Source organism: Rhinolophus sinicus, linkage group LG12 (genome assembly GCF_036562045.2).
Source record: "Rhinolophus sinicus isolate RSC01 linkage group LG12, ASM3656204v1, whole genome shotgun sequence".
Classification (NCBI taxonomy): Eukaryota; Metazoa; Chordata; class Mammalia; order Chiroptera; family Rhinolophidae; genus Rhinolophus; species Rhinolophus sinicus.
The window spans coordinates 11,960,787-11,981,705 of record NC_133761.1 but is presented as its reverse complement, the minus strand read 5'-3'; the positions used below and the strand labels follow the sequence as shown (position 1 = coordinate 11,981,705).

Below are 20,919 nucleotides of genomic sequence, written 5' to 3'. Positions count from 1 at the left end.
TACTTCCTCCCACCCCTGAACCCATGGGCAGACACCTGGATTTGAAATCGTTGATAATCCCTCCTGTCAAGTTTCTAGAATTTTTTTTCCAACCCCTACTGTCGCTCAAAGTCTTTTCCCTAGTTGTTCTGCCCAAGTATAGATATGGAAATGGTTTCATATTTATTATTTCACCTCTTCCTAACCAAAATTACATTGATTCTATTATGATTCACTTGGAACTGTTTTGTCTTGGAGGAACTAATATAAATTCTCGTTTCCCCTTGTTGCATGTTTTGGGAATGTTTGTGGTCACCAGTCTACTGAGTGGTAAGGTAGTGAGCTGGCTTGTCAGTTGACAGAGTTTTATTTATTTTATTAAACAAACACCTCTTGAGTACCTACTATGTGCAAAACACTAAAGACATGCCACACCTTGCCTAATGGGAGGAGAGACGGACACAGAAGCAATATATGAGACAACCGGCTTCACTGGCTTAGGTTACAAATAAGTCACACTGTCTTTTACCATTCAAAGTAATTACTGGAGCAAGTTAGAAGAACGTTCAGTGTGTCTTTCGTGACGGTATGCCTTCCTATTCTTAAGTTTCTCTGGAAGCACACAAAGCAGTTTTGCTTTCAAATATCAGACAAAGAGACAAGATCGGGCCATTTGTAATCACAGGTTTTGCTCCTGTCACTCAAAACTATATTTTTATTGAAAAGGAATCCTTCTTTGGTAAAGAATGGTCCTAGGGGTTCCTCAGGCGATAACACCCTGGTTTGTACTTGGATGCTCAGCCATTTCAGTACCAAGACCATCGAGCTGGGAGGGGCTTCCAGACTCATTCACACCCTGGACTGGCACTAGTGTTCCCCAAGACCATCTAGTCTTGGTATTGGGCGCTGGTCACCAATCCAGACTCATTTATCCTCATGGTGAATCTCCCTCCCTGTCCCCCATCCTGGGGTTCTTTGATTTTTTTCCTGCCAGTGAACCTTAGTCAGTGACAAACATAGTCCATCAGAATATTTCTAATAACATTGGACTTCAAAAGAGTCTCCGTCCCTTTCCTCCAGGTAACTCCCAGGCGCGAGGTTTCACCTGACTAAATACCCAGCCCCAACTACAAGGGAGTGGTCCAAGGTGTGGGGAGAGGAAAAGATCAGATCCCTAGGCAGGGAGAGCATGAAGTACCCCTGTTGAACCCTTCAATGTCTTCCTATTGCTTTTAGGACAAAATCTAAGTCACTTCCCCAGGGCTCGAGTTCCTGCTTGCTCTGCCTCCTGCCCACCTCTCTGGCCTCGTTGCTCTCCTCTCTTTCCATCCATTCTTTGCTCCAGGCATGCAGAGAGGGGTATTTTTTAATACTGCATTCACTTTTGCCTTCAGGCTTTCACCCTTGCTGTTCCTTCTTTCTAGAACTCTGACAGAATGGAGAGGGATATTTTTAAATGCCATCTCTGGGGTTGGGCAGTAGAAGCGTGTTTTCCACCACCTGTGGAGAGAACAGAATGGTGAAGTCCCCTGTGGACCTCCTGTCTCAGCATGGTGCCACAAAGCAGACACCTTCCAGAACACAGCCAGGTGCCATTTGGAATGCTGCCAACCCTGAGTTTCACCACGCCCCTGCCAAGCCTGTCACCCACTGCTGCTCCAAGGCTTCGTGTCCCTCTACTTCCCACTGTCAGCGCTTTGCTGAAAGAATATCCTCTATCCTCTTGCAACTTCAGGTAGCTGTTAAAGCATTCAAGTTTTCTTTTGGTTGAGTGTCAAACACCCAACCAAAGTTACACCTGAACCTCTATATACTTTGAAAAAAATTGTGACTGAAATAGTTGGGTAGTTAGGAAACTGGTGAATTCCTCATCCCCAGAGATATTCAAGTGATATAGTAGGTTAAAGTTAATGGAGATGGGTGTCAAGGAATTCATGCATCAGATGGAGCGATGGATGATTTTTAAGAAACTTTATAGCTTTGAGATGTTATGGATTTCCAGAAGATTAGGCAGAGTGTATAGATTTTTCATCATTCTGTCCTGTTTTGGAAGCTCAGAGAAACCTGACAGATATGGGAAAAAACAAAACAAAAACCACTCCTTAGAATAAGGCAGTAGGGTGTCTACTGTAGCCAGAGGGGTTATTTTCTCATCTGATTTTGTATCTCTCGATAGGAGGTTTGTTGGGATTTTTCATTCTTGGAAAGACCCTTAATACCTCTAGGTATTCAGAGGGAGGTTTCATGAGTATCTGTGTACATACTAGTCCCTTTGTCAGCTTATCCAGTCTGAACTCTGTCTGTATCCCCAAGTGACCTGTCTTAGTCAATTTGGGCTGCTGTGATAAAAATACCATAGGCTAGGTGGCTCAGACAATAAACATTTATTTCTCACAGTTCTGGAAGCTGGGAAGTCCAGTGTCTAATGAGAACACTGTCTGATGAGTGTCTGAGAGCACATGGCAGAGAGAGAGAGAGAGAGAGAGAGAGAGAACCAGTCCTTTATTTCCCTTATCAAGGCACCAATCTCATCCCGAGGGCTCCACCTCCATGACCTCGTCCAAACCCAGTTACCTCCCAAAGCCAAACACCATCACACCTGTAATTAGGACGTCAACATATAGATGCTGGGGGGACCCAAACGTTTAGTCCGTATCACTGCCTAATCTCTCCAAGTCGGTTTCTCCTCTTTAAACTGAGACTAATATCATCTCCTCTCAAGTTTGTTGTGGTCAGTCAATGAATTGTCACATGTAAAGAAATCTGACACATAGTAGGTACTGAATACACATTCATCCTTTCCCCTTATCTCTTCTCCACCACCCGGGATCTTATTCCTCTTTTAAGACCAAATTAGAGTGTCACCTCCTCTGGATGCCTTCCTTGATTCTTCTCTGCCCATGTCAGTCATTCTTTCCTCCATGTCAGTCATTCTTTCCTCCATTCTCTTCCAAGAGCGCTTGGTACTAACCCATGGAAGTATTGCTCATTTGTGCTTGTCTCAGTGCACCCACATTGTAAGTGTCTCTAAGACTAAGGACGCTGTTGGATTTATTTCTGTTTACCAGGCCTAGCACAGTGCTGGGGACAACAGTAGGCTCCATATCCTTTTGTTGATTTGCCACCTAAGGGACAGGTGGTAGAGAAAAAAAACAAACAATAAAAGCTATTTAGACATGATGAGGAAAAAAAAAAAGGATGCATTAGAAAAGGAAGTGATTTTAAGAAATGGATGGAGACCAAGGCTGGGTGACAGCCAGAGATGAAGCACCATTCGATAGAATCCAAATGGTTTATCAGGCCTCAGAGAATAATTTCCTCTCTCCACCACTCTAAGGCAAGTATTAGGGCAAGGCTTGGCAACTGACATTTATTTCTCTCTCTAATTATGCTCTCAGTCTTGAAATTGCCTAAACTGTTGTTTCTCTGCTATGATGCATTTTTGAAGAGAGCCCAAGAACTTCCAGTGAATTCTTGTGCAGCTTTATATATGCATGCTCTACCTGTCCATCCATCTACTCGTGTGTCCGATAGTCACTGAGCGCTGCTACGTACCAGGCGTTATGCTAGATACTGAAGGTGTAGATGTAAATAGGCATCATTACTGCCATCAAAAGCTCAGTATCTAATAAAGGAAAATGATCTTTTAAATGTAACTGTTCTGATTCATGTGACAAATGCTATAATAGAGATAAGAACAAAGTGCTGATGGACTCCAGAAGAATGTTCCTCCTTGCAAAACTGGAGAAACCATCACATAAAAGGACGTAGTTGAACTGGGCCTAGAAGATAGATTTGGGTGTTGACGGATGGAGATGGGAGAGCTTGGCGTGAGCAGGATTGAGGAGGAGCTGTCCATTGGGCTGGAGTACAGAGTTTGGGGGTGTCAAGTGCTTGACTGGTGAGCTGAGGCTGTATTGTGGAGAGCCCTAAGGGGCATTCGTGGAAGGTTGATCCTGATTTTTCATTTAATTAACATGTACAAGATGTAGGACTTTAGTGTTTTCAAACAGAATGTTGCATCTTTTATCTCATTTGATCTTCACAACAGCCCTCTAATAGAGGCATAACTTATCCTTCCTTTTAGAGGTGAAGAAACTGAGGCACAGAAAAGTTAAGGATTTGCTCAAGGTTATGTAATTAGCAGGTAGCTGAACTGATACTCAAAGCCAGGACTTTGGATCCCAAAATCTATACTTTTAAAAAATTAAACATTTTGTTGAATCATGACATATACACAGAAATCATAAACGTATAACTTGAAAATTTTTCACAAAGTGGATATAACAAATAATAATTTCTAAATCAAGTTGGGGAAGTTCGACTTCTTTCCACTATTACATTTTCCCATTCACAAGTGTGGAATATCACTCCATTTATTTTATTTTGTAATTTCCAATGTAGCGGTCTTGCTCATACTTCTTAGATTGATTCCTAAGTTTTTGAATTTTTGATGCTGTTATAATTATAATACCTTTTATTTATAATCTCAGTTTATAATTCTTTGTGTTTGGTACAGAAAGGTACAATTGATTTTTGTATATTGACCTTGTTTCTAGATGTCCTGCTACATTTACTTATTAATTCAGATAGTCAAACTTTATTGAACTAGTACAGTGTTGAATAGAAGAGGTGATAGTGAACATTTTGTCTTATTTTTTTTTAATCTTAAGGGGCAGTCTTTCAATATTTACTATTGTTATGATAGTAACTCTAGGATTTTCATAGATATTCTTTATCATATTAAGGAAGTGCCCTGCTCTTCTAGTTTGCAAAGATGGCTGCAAAAAGGAGAATAGTTTGCAAAGATGGCTGCAGAATAGAGAATAGTTTGCAAAAATGGCTGCAGATTGGAGAATAGCTTGCAAGAAGGAGTGAGGATGGAAGCAGAAAGACCAGTTAGATGTGACGTAGGACAGGAGCAGTGTGGATACAGAGCTGGAATGCATGGGAGTCATGTCCTAGGTTCTCTGTATCCTGAGTGGTTCTTACTTGATCACAGCTCACCTCACAAAAGTTTTAAAAAAGAAAGGACATGAAAAGTTGCCAGGGTTCTCTTTCTTTCGGTGTCCCACAAAGTGTTCTTTTAGATGTTACTTGAAGTTTGTGATAAAGGTGTGGTCCAATTCATTTGGGAAAATCTGAGCACTGCATTACCCTCTTAGAGAATCACAATGAACATCAACATATTAAAGACTCTGAGAATCCTATAGCAAAGGTAGTCACTTAATTGAATATAGGAGCTGTTGTTCAATGTCCATGACACCAAAATGTGAGGTTTAGAAGGAACTTCATAGACCTTCTCTTTTCCCATTATAGAATTTAATGATTCTCGCTTGTAACAAAATCTGTTGTATGTCATTGTATTGGTACCCTTCAGGCTATAACCATACCCTTCTCTTTCTCCCTTATGTTCAAAACTCATTGAGAAACAGACCTAGGCATCAAACAGAGGTCGAAACATCCCCTTTATTGCTGGCAAAGCTAGATTGGAGTCCATATTGGTTTTTAAATACTTCACTGTGGAGCTGATGGACTCACCCACCCAGTTGTATGGTGGAGAAGCCCTGCCTCAGTAACTTACTTCCATTTGGCAGTGGGAGCAGAAAGTAGAATATAAATGTTCTATGGAAAAGTAGGCTCCATCAAGGGAAGATGGCGTGGGAATAGGAACCTTAGACTTTAATCCTGCCCAAGAGGAATGTCAACCAATGAATGCCATACTCTTATCATTGTGCCAAAAGATAATCCATGAATATATGGGAAGAGGAAGGTTTGAGGGGTAAAGAAAAGCAGAATACCTAAAAGGGTGGGAGTTTGAGGCTTGCTTATGCTGGGATATAGGGAGAGAGCTGCTTGTTTCAATGCTGGGAAGCTGCCTATAGTCTATTTTTGGCTTAGAGGTTGATTTTTCTGTCTTTAGGAGATCAGAGGTCAGGGTTCTAATCAGCTTGGATATAAAGAGGGTGGAATAGGAAAAATGAACATTTTCTTAGGGGCTCAGGCAAGAGAAAGTTTGGGTTTGGGGAGGATCCAGCATTCCTAATGGTCCTGAGTCATTGGCACCACCTGCCAATATTTGTTTCTCTATTTTTCTTGCACTCTAACCAACCTAGTCATGTGCTGGTCTTAGCTACAGAGGAGGAGGAACAAGAAAGGATGGAGGCCAGTGGCCAGAGGTTGAAAAAGGCTATCTCAACCCTTGGAAGATGGCATCAGTGGTAGGCGCTTTCGGGGTGCTGCAGGGTGGGCGAGATGCGTGGGAGTAGAATGTCTCCATTTCCCCGGGGCAGTCCTAGAGCAGCACCTTCCTACTCTCTTGCCCTTGAACATTTGGCAAGCATCTCGGAAGGGCTGTGCCTTAAACTGGGCTGGCTCTACACGATGTGGCTCTGAATTGTTCCTGAGACTTGCTTGATTCAGAGAAACCACAAGAGCACGGATTCTTTAGCAGCCTTGGAGGTACGTTTCCTAGACTCAGCTGACTCTCTCAGGTGAAATATCAAGGTGCTCAATGACAGTCTGTTGAGTTGGTGACATTTGAATCTCATTATGATGGCCAGTGGGGCTGGAATGTAGAAAATGAGGACCTAATAGAGAAACATCCACTTACCTCAATGAGGTAAGAGCTTCCAAATTGCACTGGGCAAGTGCGAACTGGATGCCCATGCGATCGGGAGTCAATGCCCCATCTACTCAGGCCATTGCTTGGGACACTTTGGACTGAGTTCAGCCAAGATTTGGCTGATCCTATGAATAAGTCAAGTAATTCTGTGGGCTCTTTGCCAGGATGGGGATTGAATGGAAGAGGAGTTGGGGTTGGACGATAAAATTCATTCAGCTGACTGAAATATGTCCACCAAGTATTCTGAATTTCCTGTTTCATTGTTCCTTTTGGTTAAAAACTTATCTTTAGAACTTTCTTTAAAAAAATAAAACCTTCTCTTTGAGAAGACAGCTCGTTGGCACTAATTACTTAACCACCAGTGTCTGCAACCCTGCCGCACATTGGAATCACTTCGGTAACTTTGAAAACTACTGGTCCTTGGCCCCACTGCTGACCAATGAAATCAGATTCTTGAGATGGGATCTGATCGTAGCGTGGGGGATGGTTTTAGAAAGCTCTCCCATATGAGTCTACTGTGCAGCCAAAGTTGAGCATCATTGCCCTAAAGAAATAGGATATTAAACAGGTAAGTTGTGATCATGGGGAGAGAGGAAAAAGAATTTCAGAGTCTTGACAAGGTAGGATGTCACATAGATTTATATTTGAACAATTTTCCAGCAAAACCCAAGTTATAGCCGTTTCTGTTTGGTGGTTTGCTTTTCATGAATATGTCCCAGTCTTATAAAGAAGATGAGTACACAGATGGGATATTCCCAAAAAGGTATTTCCCAGAAGGCAACTGGGAATTTATCCAAGGCTCTTTAGATAACCCCAGATAAAACTGGTGATATCCCAGATAAGAATGGTGATAAAACCCCAGATAAGAATGGTGATAAAACTTGGTTTTGCTTAGTTTTTAAAATAGACCTGATTATATGCAAATTTATTTTTTGGCTAAAGAGATTTTATTAAATATATAAACAATTTATCTTTTTAGTTCATAGGAGTTTTCACATAAAGAAATTCACATATCAGCCAAATTTTGAAAAGGTACTGGGTGTTAAGACTCGGTGTGGAGGGAGAGGTGCACAGGTAACCTATATCCTGTGTCTTCTTAGGTGGGGAGGAGGGCAGCGGAGGCCAGGACTGGTCATGCCCATCAACGCAGTTAACTTAGTGTTTGGCTCCTGGCCTGAGCGGCTTCTAATCTACACTGAAGGTAGAAAAGGTGTTTCAGCAGGGGAATCTGGTGACACATGGAGACCCCGACTGAGAGCCATTTCCTAATCCTGGCTCCGCTGAGCCGTGGCCGTGACATTGTATGAGCTATTTGCAGGTCCTACCAGTTCAGCATGAGGCCTCAATGAGGTCGTATATACGAGGTCTGACAACTAAGACTGTGAACTTGTTGCCATGGGGTCACTAACCTTTTTTGATGTCAGAGGGATTATTCATTATGAATTTGCACCAACTGGACAAACACTTAACCAAGTTTACTATTTGGAAGTTCTGGAAAGGCTGTGTGAAAAAGTTAGACGAACTTTTCACCAACAATTCACGGCTCTTGCATCACGACAATGCACCAGCTCACACGGCACTGTCTGTGAGGGAGTTTTTAGTCAGGAAACAAAGAACTGTATTGGAACTCCCTCCCTACTCACCTGATCTGGCCCCCATGACTTCTTTCTTTACCCGAAAAGAAAGAAAATATTGAAAGGAAGACATTTTGATGACATTCGGGACATCAAGGGTAATACGACGACAGCTCTGATGGCTATTCCAGAAAAAGAGTTCCAAAATTGCTTTGAAGGGTGGACTAGGTGCTGGTGCCAGTGCATAGCTTCCCAAGGAGAGTCCTTCAAAGGTGACTGTAGTGATATTCAGCAGTGAGGTATGTAGCACTTTCTCTAGGATGAGTTTGTGAACTTAATTGTCTGACCTCCTATAACACCCCGGGGTGAAAAGCAGAGTTAACTTTATTGCCAATTTCCACAGAAGAGGAACCAGGAGCTCAGAGATGTCCCATGGCCAGCCCCAGTGACACAATTAGAAAGTATATAGATGAAACCCAAACTCCACTGCCAGGCGGCTGCGTCCCGGTGGTGCAGGCCCTGGGGTTCCACGTGGACTGAGGCCACCTCAGACAGATGTGCTGCAGCAAGTCTGACACATGCCCTGTTTAATACTCTTGTTGTTTGGATACAGATATCGGAGTCATGGTAGCTTTCAGCCTGAGGAGACCAGGTTGGTATGGGGGTTTCTGTGTTTCTCAACGTATCTTGGGGTGGCCCTGGGAGGAGATTCAGTAGATTCTAAATCTGACAACCCCATCCATTTCATGGAGTGGGAGGATTCCCATGCTGGAATCCTGGGCAAATGGAGAGAGGGGGGTGTGATGACAATTACCCTGGAGACTTAACAGGTAAGGCTTCCTGATTTACTGGCTGATCCAATCTATTGTCCTGACAACCTCTCGTTTGTAAAAATGGATCATGAAAGCATGTACCTGGTGGTATTTTGTGGAATCCTACAAGATAATGTGTGTAAAATGGTGTTCCTGGCACACAGTGAATGTCAATACATGTGTAAAAATTTTAAGCTCACTCAGGGAAATATTGCAGGACATTCCCTTGTCACCAATGTTGCAATCATTTGTAGCATGTTTCGCAATTCACAAGCATTGTTTCCTATTTTAACGTCACCTGTGAATTAGGTTAGAAGTGTCCTTGTGGCCCATGTGACTGAAGCATCCTGATCTGGGTGAAGCGTCCAGCCCCAAATGCTAGCGCTAACGAGTTGATTTAAACTGGCCCCTGAGCTGAGTCTCGTGTCACCCATTACTCTCTACTGCCCAGCCTATCAGTGGCATGATGGTTCTGGCTGGCGAGTTGTGTATCCTCTCTACTGCAGATGTCATGGGGCTGAGGAGGAGAAATCAATTTTCATCAGGAAGGCTTTTCATGCTCAGAGTCAGGCTGGGAGTGCCCTTGATGACTGACTCAGGGTTTCGGGCAAACAACCTTGTGTGTTTGTGAAACAAACATCAACCCACCCCAGAGAGCTGAACTGGTTGTAAATCCTTCAGGCAATTCCTCTGCAGGGGATCTGAGCTGTGCCTGCACAGGCTTTCTCAGCACTGGTTCTTCTCCAAAGCAATGAAAACTCTCTGACAGTGACTCTAGGCCTCAGACTCGTTTACATTTTCTTAGTTGCCTCTAGGGGACGGCAGGGCCAAGAGCTCTTGGTTTCAGAGGGCCAGGGGTGCCCATCTGTAAGAGGTGGGACATCTCTCCCTCCTCTCCTGCCACGGCAGCCACGCCGAGCATATCCCCGTGCCCTCAGTGGGAGATCCGGAATTCTAAGGCCACTGGTGATGAGTCTGTTCCTAAAGGAACCTCATGTCTCCCTCTGGTAGATACTGTCATTTATTAGCAGCGACTTCCTATTTGCAGAAGGAAGACACTCAGCCTTTTCAAGTAGTCTGCAGAGCCCACTGGCCAGGTTCCCGGGAACGTCAGATTCTGCCTCTGAAATGAGCACAGCCTCTGAAGTGAGGCGTTGGCATCCCCGTGGCAATTCAGAGTTTGGACTGTACTGGTCTTGGGCCCTCTGCTCGGTAACTCCCCGTTGAACGCAGGATAGCAAGAACTGATACTGGAAGTTTCCTTTAAGACATTTCAGACAAAGGCAGTCTCCCTTGTGCATGTTTTCCTGAGATTCCTGGGAGACTTGGAATGATGTTCTTATCACAGGATGATGGCAAATCAAAGAGGAAACTATGCTACCTCTGAAGAGGGTGTTTTTTTTTTTTCTTTTGTAGTCCTTTTTATATACTAGGCACTGTCCTGGGCACTTTGCTTACTTCGCCTCATTTTATTCTGACAACAGTCCTATAAAGCAATCACTTTATTATTACCTCCCTTGTACTCATGGGGAAACTGAGGCTCAGAGAGGTATGGCAACTTGGCCAATCCATCCATGTCTGGGGGTTCAAGAACCCATTTTTTTCCCTTCTACTGTATCTCAGGGCCTCAAAGGGCCCCTCAGGTTGCTCCCCCCGCCCTTTCTGATGTTTGTCCTCTCTATAGCATCCTTGATCAGTGGTCCTCAGACCTTTTCGTTGTATATCTCTAGGGACAGGGAACTCACCCCTGCTTAGTGCAGTCCATTCCACGGTCAGTCAGCATTAATATGGAGGGGTTCTTAATTGTTCATCTGGCTCAAAGCAGGACATAAACAGAATAAACAGATGAATGAATGAGTGGAAATGTGTCTCCTAGTAGCTTCTGCTCATTGGTCTGATCCAATCCCCTAGAATAATAAGAAAAACAAACGTTTATTGAGCAACCAGTATGTTCCAGGGACCATGCTAAATGCTTTACATGTGCTATCTCATTTTACCCATGAAGACCTGGAAGTGTAGAAAGGTTAAGTGACCTCTGCCAGGTTGCCAGTTTAGAATCCAGGCAAGTGTGGAGTCCCTGATTTTAGCCAGTGCACTCCACCCCTGCATAAGTCATAACTACGTGAGCAAAATGGAACCCTTTGATGGCCCTGCCACTTTTGTTGCCTTGCTGTGGAACTGCAAACACTCATTGAGAGGGTTTGAGTCTCTGTTACTCTCTCTTCCCTCCTCCTCCAGTCTTTTCTTGTTCCTCCTCCCGTTTCCTCCACCGGCTGCCCCACCAGACTTCCAGCCTGAAGGCCAGGACTCTCCTCCGCCCTTTGGTCTTCCATTTTTCCACACAGAGCCAACTGCTCGTCAGTCCTTTAACTCCAGAAGGGGATTCTCTCGGGACGGTGGTAAAGTGTCGGGATACTCCTGTTGTCTGTTAGAGACAGCAGACTCGGGCCTTTTCCTGGGAAGAGAAGGAGGCCCCCAGATGGCTTTCCGCTCACGGCGAATAATAACAATAATAACAGTAGCTGACACTTGGGTCACATACCACGTATCAGCTTAGCTGTGCCCTTGTGGTGTGACCTCAGTAAGTCCCAGGGCTTCTTGACCTTAGAAATGGTCTGACAGCCTGTTTCTGGATAGGTGTTCACTCTACCCAGGGGAACCGGGAGGCTCAGGGCCAAGATGTGGTTAGGGCCTGGGCTCTGACATCACACAGACCTGGGTTCCTGGTCGCTGGGACACTTAGGAGATGTGTGACCTTCGAAACATTACCTACCCTCTCTGGGCCTTGGCCACTCATCTGTAAGACGGATAGGAGAGGGTTGCTATATTGACATTATGATTGAATGATGTCATTTGTTTTGCATGCCTGGCACAGGTGAGTGAGGAGAATTGGAGAAATGCCAGCTAGTGCTGTAGGTATTAGGATTATGCCTCATGTAAGTGCACTTGCAGGTGGACCTCATGAGCTCTTTTATTTTCCCACATGATTTTTGTTCAGGTGGGGTTTTCATGCTTTCTGCCTAAGGAGAGCTGTCTGGATCACTCGTTGGGTCCTCCTGACCCTTGTCTTTTGATTCCCATCCTAAGTGGATGAGGAGGCTGCTTGGTTTCCAGAGCTGTGTGTGTGTGTGTGTGTGTGTGTGTGTGTGTGTGTGTGTGTGTGTGTTCCTAACATGTCTGAAGGACGCAAAATTACTATTACTGTGTTGTTTAATGTTTTCTTCTTTTTTTCAGAAAGGGGATGTTTGGGCTGAAGCTGAAGAAGAAGAAGAAGAAAGCAGAGAAGGGGTTAATCCTAGCCAACAAGGGTGCCGAAGGTGAGGCTTTTGGGTGGGGGAGGAGCTGACCGCTACCATGGGGCTCTGGGGTCAGTTGGCCTCCCAGAGTGGACGCCTCCTTGGCTAAGAACGGGGTTCACTCTCCATAGGAGTGAGGTGGGAAACGTGCTGCCTGCTGGGTCTTCCAGACCCTGCTGATTACAGGTGTGGCCCAAGGCCACCTGCCCAGAGTGGCTGATCCATCTAGTCATTGGAGCAAACAGAGGCGGGTGGGCACCAGCTGGGCTGTGGAAGGGGAAGAAGCAGAGACTGGCCTCGGGTTCCCATTTCTGTTCTAATTTGTCTGTGGCCCAAAATAAGTCACTCAGCGACTCTGAATCTCAATTTCTCCCTTTATCAAATGGACATGACATGGGTTGCAGGGCTGACCTGACATGGCTGTTGTAAGCATCAAGTGAGACTTTGAAAATAGTGAGCATAGCAGCTGCTATGGGGGAGGCTTTGCATATATTGTCTCATTTAACCCCTCCATCATCTGCCCAGAAGGTGTTGTCCTACTTTTATAAATGAGGTTACAGAGATGCAGAGATGGTGTAGTGAGGGAAAGACCAGATGCCCGAATTTGCAGGGCCCAGTGAAAAATGAAAATGCAAAGCCATTGTTAAGAAATTATAAAGATTTTCTAGATGGTGATAAGAGAACATTAAGTCACGTGTGCCAAGGTCCTTTTTATCACAGGAGCCCGTGTGGCTGCTCAGACCCTTGAAGCCTGACCTCCGTGGCAGGCACAGAGCCAGGAAGCAAACACGTTGGGAGGTAAAGCCAGGCTGTCTGACTTTCTGCCCTCAGAATGGGCTACTTCCTTTACCAAAAGAACAAAGCCTGAGTGTCAGCATGAACCGTGCCCTCAGAGGCCAGGCTGGCATCCAGTAGACATTTACGTGTGTTGAATCAGATGGGATCAGCTGCTTCCCATGGACGGGTCTGGCATGGTCCCCCAGGGACTTCTGCTGGGTGGCCCTGACAACAGCCAGTTCTAGGCTAGCTTTCTGGACATTTCTAACTCCAAATGGTGGAGTGTATATTTATTTTTACCCCTCCTCTCTCCTTGTGTGGGGCTCCTTCGCCTTTCACTGCTGTCTGCTGCAGGCGTCCTGTAGCCTTATGCCCCACTTAACTCCACTCCTTGCCCTCAGGTAAAACCTAATTTTACAATAGTAAACTGTGGAAACCCAATCGTATTAAAGTGTTGACAATAAAAGTGTTGATTCAGAGTCATCTGGGATGCAATGGGAGAGGCATTACATTTTAAATGGGGACAAGGCTTAAAGCTAAATAGAAGTACTTGTCTATTTAGTCAAATTGAAGGTATCAGGGAGTGGGTGGAAAAGGCTTGGGGTCTTTCCTGATGTCCTCGAAATTATGACACTGGGGACACACACTTGAATAAGGCACAGTCCTTTCCTTCAAGGACCTTATGAAAAATAATATCTATGACACATTTTATAAGCCCTGGCTGCTTTCTACTTGACAGACATCATTTGTTACTCTACAATGCAGATTCCTTTGTCCCTGTCTTACAACAGAGGTTCAGAGAGGGTGAGTGGCTTGCCCACTGTCACACAGCTTGTAAGTGGAGAAGCTGGCTCCTGATCCTCAGTCTGTCTCACACCAGAACCTGGGCTTTGCTACTGCATGGGTTGGCCTTCAGTTAGGAGCTTGTACTCACAGCACAGGGGAGGAAAGAACAAGCTGGCAGAGGTGCAGGGCAGCTAACCACAGGCATTTCAGAGGGGCTGGCTCCTGGGTCTCCTTCTAATTAGTCTTCAACCCACAAAGCAAACAGGGCGGAGGGAATCAGGCCCCTCCTAGAAAGTAAATAGCTCCCATCCTGCTGGCCAGGGGCTGACAAAACAAAGTCCATAGAACGGAATACATGGTCGGTCTTTCTTGGCCTGGCCTGAAAGTTAGGACTTTTCTGGGTGAAATGTGTCAAGATTCTCAAAGTCGGTGTATATTTTGAGGCATACTGGCTGTGCCTTAATTTTCTAAAACTCCAGTTATCTTAACTTCTCCATTAATTTAGTTACCCAACAAATAGTTATCGGATACCTCCCGTGATTATCTATTCATTTATCTACTCAACAAATAGTAATAAAAATGTTTGGATGTGTAATGATGAACACTGGAGAGTCTAAAACGGGGCAGCTCTGTGCAGAACTCTTCCGTTTGCCCCTCCAGACCTATTCTGTACCCTTCTCCATCTGTTCTCCGTCCCAGGAGGCTGACTTCTATGGACGCATGCCCCAGGTCCCTTCCCCAGTGGGGTGCCCCAGCAGGAGGTCTGAGAGAAGGAGGAGAGTGAGGTCTGGATCTGTGGTTTGATGTGTCCTTCAATGGAAGGATGGCTGCTGCTGCTGCTTGTAGGGACCGGATTTCTTCTAGGCTCTGGTAACGGCTCTTTCTCCTCATTTTGGGGGACTCCAAATACTATCAGATTGGCTGCTGTGAGCCCCAGACAGCTGCACAAACTTTTGTGGTTTTCCTAAACCCATGCCTTTGTAAAAAAAAGAAAATGGTCCTGTTCTGGATGGTCCATCTGTTATCTGTTGGGGCCCTGATGAGGTAACTGCATTACAAGTTGAGAAAATTGGCATAACGAAAATAGACAGCATGCGGAAATGGAGACTACCGGGAAATCTGTTTCAGTGCAGTCAGAGAGGGGTTCTCTGGGGAGGTACCACTTAAGCTGGAACTTCAAGGAAGTGAAGGAGCCCACCAGGAGGTGGGCAGGGAGAGCAGCTGAGGCAGAGGGATGTGAAGACAGATTCCAAGCAGGAGAGCCTGTTAGGGTAGAAGAAACTGAAATAGGCTTGTATGACAAGAAAACAGTAGCAGCAGGGACAGAGGGACAGGTGAGCCAGGAGGAGGAGACGGAAGCCAGGTAAAGCAGCACATCAAAGTCATGAGTGGACTAAGTACAGTGGCAAGCCAAGAAGGGGTTTTAAGAAGAGAAGCAAGAGGATGTGAGTTGTTTTTAGGAGGTCACTCTGGATGCTCCATGGTGAATGGAATGGACAGAACTCAATGAATGAATGAATGAATGAATGAATGAATGATGAATTAGTGAACAAATGAAAGAAAACTATAGAAGAAGCTTTAGTTGACTGCCTTTCTATCTCCGGGCCTGTCTCACCCTGGAGAATGCAATGTAGAGGGAGGGGCCCATGTTTGTTATTTTCTCCTTCCATCGTTGGCGTCTAACCTAGCAGTTTCTGGCATATGGAAGGTACCTAAGAATGTTCACTGGAAACTTGAATCTATACCATTTGGTCCTCATCCTCGAGGTTTTTCAGTCAAGTAGGGGAAAGGCCTAATTTTATCCGGGTGCTTCAAGGAGCGCCATCAGGTCCTGGCATTCCTTCTGATGTCTCGGCGGGCTGTCTTTGTTTTGGTTTCCAGAGTGAGAGAAGAGTCAAAGGTGACTGCATGCATTCAGTCATCCTTTCTCTAACTGCCGAACACCTACAAGGCCTGTGTCCACCAGCTCCTGTGACTCTGGGATGCATTATGCCATCTGTCTTCTGACTCGGCCCTGTTTTGCTTGGTTGCTGATTAAAGTCAGAGAACGAAAATACATTAAAGCTAGACTGTGTTTAGAGATTATTAACTTGACAAGTTTACCAGTTGGGTCCCCTGGAGCCTAGAGTTCTGAGAAATGGCTTCAGGGTTGCCTGAAGAGGGTGGTGCCCATGCCCTATGGGAGGGTCCCTGCCTGGAATTCTACCCCATGGCATGTAGAATAGCGTGGTATAAATGGACTTGTGTTATACAAACTTAGCGTAACATTACATTTATGAAAGGGTTATGTTGCTTTTAAAAGCATTAAAACCCTTTTTGTTTTTTTGTCCAGTTCTTTCATTTGATAAGCAAGGAAAAAAAATGCCAAAATATTCTGAGTAACTTGCCGAAGTCACCCAACTTGGAATCCACACAACTGAACACCCACCGTGTACCAGGCAGGCAATGTGCTAGGGGCTATCCATGTTTTCTTTGCTTTTCTTATCAGCCCTGCGGGGTAGATAACACTAGCCTTGCCTTGCTTTCTAGATGATGTAACCAGGGCTGAAAGAAGCTAAGTAACTTGCCCCAAATCTTAGAGCAAGAAAGTGGCAGAGCTGGGATTCGAACCCAAACTTTTTGGATTCAGGTCTTTGAACGACACCATGTGGTCTATTTGTATAGGAGAGGGTTCTATCCACTCTTTAGGTTTTACCAAAAACCTGGTTGAGAAGTGGTCCTCAGGATTTGCTACATAACAGAGTCACCTGGGGAATTTAAAACATCTTTATATCCAGGCAACATTCCAGATAGATTAAATTAGAATCCTTCCAGTGGGGAAGGAGGAGGTGAAAGGAATATGTTTGGTAGCTAGCTATTCATGGAAATTTTCTAAATAATTGTGTATCAGTTTCCTATGGCTGGTGTAACAATCACGTTTTCCTGAAAATAAGACCTAGCTGGACAATCAGCTCTAATGCGTCTTTTGGAACAAAAATTAATATAAGACCCAGTATTATGTTATGTTATGTTATGTTATGTTATGTTATGTTATGATATGATATGATATTATAATGTTATACCTGGTATTATATTACATTACATTATATTATATTATACCCGGTCTTATATAAAAGTAAAATAAGACCGGGTCTTATACTAATTTTTGCTCCGAAAGACGCATTAGAGCTGATTGTCCGGCTAGGTCTTATTTTCGGGGAAACACAGAAGTACCACAGACTGGATGGCTTAAAACAACCCGCATTTATTCTCTCACAGTAATAGAGCCCAGAAGTCCACCATCAGTATCCCTGGGCCGATATCAAGATATCAGCAGGGCCCCAGTCTTTCAGGGGAATCTGTTTCTTGCTCACCTAGCCTCTGGTGGCTGCAGCATTCCTTGGTTTGTGACAGCATCTGTCCAATCTCTGCCTCACGGTCACGTTGTATTCTTCTTTCCTCCCTCTTTCTCACCCTTGAGGGAAAAGGTGACTGCAGTTAGGACCCCACTTTACAATCCAGGATAATCTCCTCACCTCAAAAGCTTAATTTTATCACATCTGCAAAGACCTTTTTCCAAATAAGGTCACATTTACAGGTTCCAGGGACTAAGACCCTATATCTTCGGGGAACATTATTTAACCTGCCTCACCGGGCTACTCGAAATTGACCCTCAGACACGGGAATGGCCTTACCTGTGACCTTGCTCTTAGAAACCCCAGACCTATTAAATTGGAATCCATTTTAACAGCTTCCCAGGTGATTCTTATGGACTTTAATGTTGGTAATGAGGTTCAGGAGGAATAAATTACAAGGTTATGACTTGAAAACATGCCTTTCAATTCACAAACAAGTTTTCTTTCCACAATATATACACATCAACATGCTCTTCTTTGGAAACAGACTATGCCTATTTTTCAAAAGTAAGATATGTGTCTGGTTTTTCTGCCAATCACATGTTAAATTTGACACTGGCAAGGACTGTCTTATGAATCCTGGTACCCCTGGCATAGTGCTGGATACAGACTGGGGGCTCAGGTTGCTACTGTGTGTCCTATTGAACAGAGTTTTCTTTCTTTTATCTTCTCTAGATGGTCAAGGTGATGCAGAAGCACCACAGGAGGGGACTTCTCACCAGGAAGGACCAGGAGGAGATTTGATTTATGATGATTCTTCTGTCACTCCCGTCCCCTCAGCTCCTCCAAAGAGAAGGTATAATGCAGATGCAGACAGTGAGCACACATTTGCTGATCACCTCTTGTGCCAGGTTCCCCCACAGGCTCTGGGAGAACAGAGAATAGCACCCAGTCACGTCTACGAAGAAGCACAGGTCTAAGGCAGAGAGCTGTGTCCTGATGTCCAGCTTTCTCTACGGCAGTGCTGGACTCTTGAAACTGGTCAGCCTTCAGCAGGCCAGGGTCCTGGCTCTACCAGTGTTTAGCCTTAAATACCCTGAGGTAAGGTGCTCATGTCCCTCTTAGTTCAGGAATGACAGCAGCAACAGGAGAGAGATTCAAGAGCTGTCCCTGACCTACTCTTTAATTCATCAAAGTGCTAGACATCTTAGCTTTGTATTTGTCCCGAATGAAAAGGTGGTTCTTATACTACCCAACAAAAAGTCAGAACAAACTGGTGTTCTGCATGTGATTTGTGGTATCAGTTAGCTAGTGACGTGTAACAAATAACCCCCAAATTCTGTGGCTTAATATAATATTCATTATTGCTCATGAGTCTACAGGTTAGTTGGGTACTTTTACTGATTCCAAATAGTCCCAGATACATCACTCATGTGTCTGGGGTCATGTGGTAGTTCTGCTGATTTTCATCTGAGGGTTAGCTGGGGGTGCAATAGTCTAGGATTGCTTCACCTGGTACCACTGGGCTCTCCTCCATATGGTATCAGGGCCTCCACTTTCAGGGGAGGAAATTAAGGCTAGCATCACAAAATTGGGGAGAACAAATTTTCTAATTCTGATCAGTCCAACTCCAAAGCCTTGACATTTCTGCTAATTTCCTCTGTTCTCTACTGGATTCAATTATTGTCAGCAGAAATGGAATGAGGCCAGAGGCAAGATGGTATTGTTAGAAGGCAAGAGAAAAAAACTCAGTAGGAACTCAAGCGCAGCTCATTTCCCACCCGTTGCTGCTTCTATGATTATAAGGAAATTTTGACTCTTTCTACTATTATCCAATGTCTAAATTCCAGGTGTTGCACAGCTGTTTTCAATTATTTATGACTGTCCAGATGAATGAAATCTTCTGGAATGTGAAAGCTCACTGAAATGGAATCTTGGTTGTTCCTAATGTTCTCTTTTACCAATTCTCTCAGAAGCAATCACGACACTCAGAATGGTTATAGCTCCCAAAAATGGCAAAGTGGTCCCATAGAAGGGTCAGACTGGAGGCAAGGGAAGTCCTATTCATGCTCAGTTCTGCCACTGACTTGCTGGAGAATCTCAGTTTTTCATTCTATAAAACCTAAATAACACTGGTCATCACATTCACAAGAAGAGTACAAATTTATCCTCGTCAGGCCCTGGGTTAAACCTTTACATGCATTATATTATTGAATTATAGCAATCACCTCACATGGGAAGTGCTGTTATTAGCTCCGTTTTTAGGATGGGAAAACTGAGTCATAGAGAGGTTGAGTCCCTGGTTCATTTATACTTACCTCCCCCAGAGATATAAAGAGACTATGCAATAGGATAGAAATAAAAGCACTTAGAAGTACCTGGGAAAATATTACCATGGCTTCTGGATCTAATGTACATTCTTATTTGATGAAATAAATGCATTAAACTTTCTTTTCATAGATCAAAACTGGTGACGAAGATCCATGATGGCGAGGTCAGATCCCTAAATTATCAAGTAAGTGATGGACTCTTCCTACCCAGCCTCCCCCACTGCTTGTGTGAAGGAACGGCCAGGGCCAGAGTGCGTCTGTGCTGCTTTATGTTGTAGATTGCCATAACCGTCACCGAGGCCCGCCAGCTGGTGGGGGAGAACATCGACCCGATTGTGATCATTGAAGTCGGCGATGAGAAGAGGCAAAGCACAGTGAAGGAGGGAACCAACAGCCCATTTTACAATGAGGTAAGTCGTGGAAGTCACCTCCATTCTCTCACCAACACTCTCTTCACTGCCGCTCTTGTTGTATTCTTCAGCCGAATAGAAAACCAGTGCCCTTCACTTATCTTAAATGATTGCTTCCCATCACTCATTTCTCTGAGCCTCCTTACAAACAGCCCTATACATGTTAACAAAAAGATAATGGAAAGGAGAGGTAAGGAAGTCCTCCTGATTTTAAATACATTCCTATGTTTTTAGTAAGACCCGTTTTCTTGTTTCTTATGAGCTCATCTTCAGCCATGATAAGCTCTGAGTTGATAGTCAAAAAATGTGTTGCATCTTGGTTAGTGAGAAGATATACATTCTTCCGCATGGCAGAAACATTGGGAATGGAATTAATTAATACTTTTGGAACAGGCATGCTGCATTGGGAAGTGAAAAAAGTTGTACTTTTTTAATCAGTGTAAAAATTGTAAAGGAAAACATTAAAGAGAGACACGAAGCTTCTAAATATTAAACACACCGAATTCTTTTTTTTTTTAAGGGGAACAGGACTTTATTGGGGAAGAGTGTGTACTTCAAGGGCTTTTTCTCCAAGTCAAGTTGTTGTCCCTTCAATCTTAGTTGTGGAGGACGCAGCTCAGCTCCAGGTCCAGTTGCTGTTTTCTAGTTGCAGGGGGCACAGCCCACCATTTCTTGCGGGAGTCGAACCAGCAACCTTGTGGTTGAGAGGACAAGCTCCAACCAACTGAGCCATCTGGGAGCTCAGCGGCAGCTCAGCTCAAGGTGCCATGTTCAATCTTAGTTGCAGGGGGCGCTGCCCACCATCCCTTGCGGGAGTCGAGGAATTGAACTGGCAACCAGGTTGAGAGCCCACTGGCCCATGTGGGAATCGAACCGGCAGCCTTCGGAGTTAGGAGCATGGAGCTCCAACTGCCTGAGCCACTGGGCCAGCCCCCAAATTTTCTTTTTAAAATAAAAAGATTATACAGTAAAACAATGGTAAAAGATGCAAAGAG

General features: G+C 44.4%; 1 protein-coding gene across 3 annotated transcripts in view; it reads left to right on the top strand.

Moving 5' to 3' along the window:
- Window positions 1-20,919, top strand: part of FER1L6 (fer-1 like family member 6) — a 132,986-nt gene that overhangs the window by 20,157 nt on the left and 91,910 nt on the right. The window contains exons 2-6 of one of the 3 annotated variants that reach the window (XM_074316371.1): window positions 8,792-8,830; window positions 12,225-12,307; window positions 17,920-18,040; window positions 19,645-19,699; window positions 19,793-19,924. In XM_074316371.1, coding sequence (XP_074172472.1) covers window positions 8,792-8,830; window positions 12,225-12,307; window positions 17,920-18,040; window positions 19,645-19,699; window positions 19,793-19,924 — 430 coding nt within the window. Of the gene's footprint in view, window positions 1-7,557; window positions 8,831-12,224; window positions 12,308-17,919; window positions 18,041-19,644; window positions 19,700-19,792; window positions 19,925-20,919 lie in introns of those variants that run through there. The other 2 variants (XM_019720433.2, XM_074316372.1) reach the window with 2 other exon arrangements.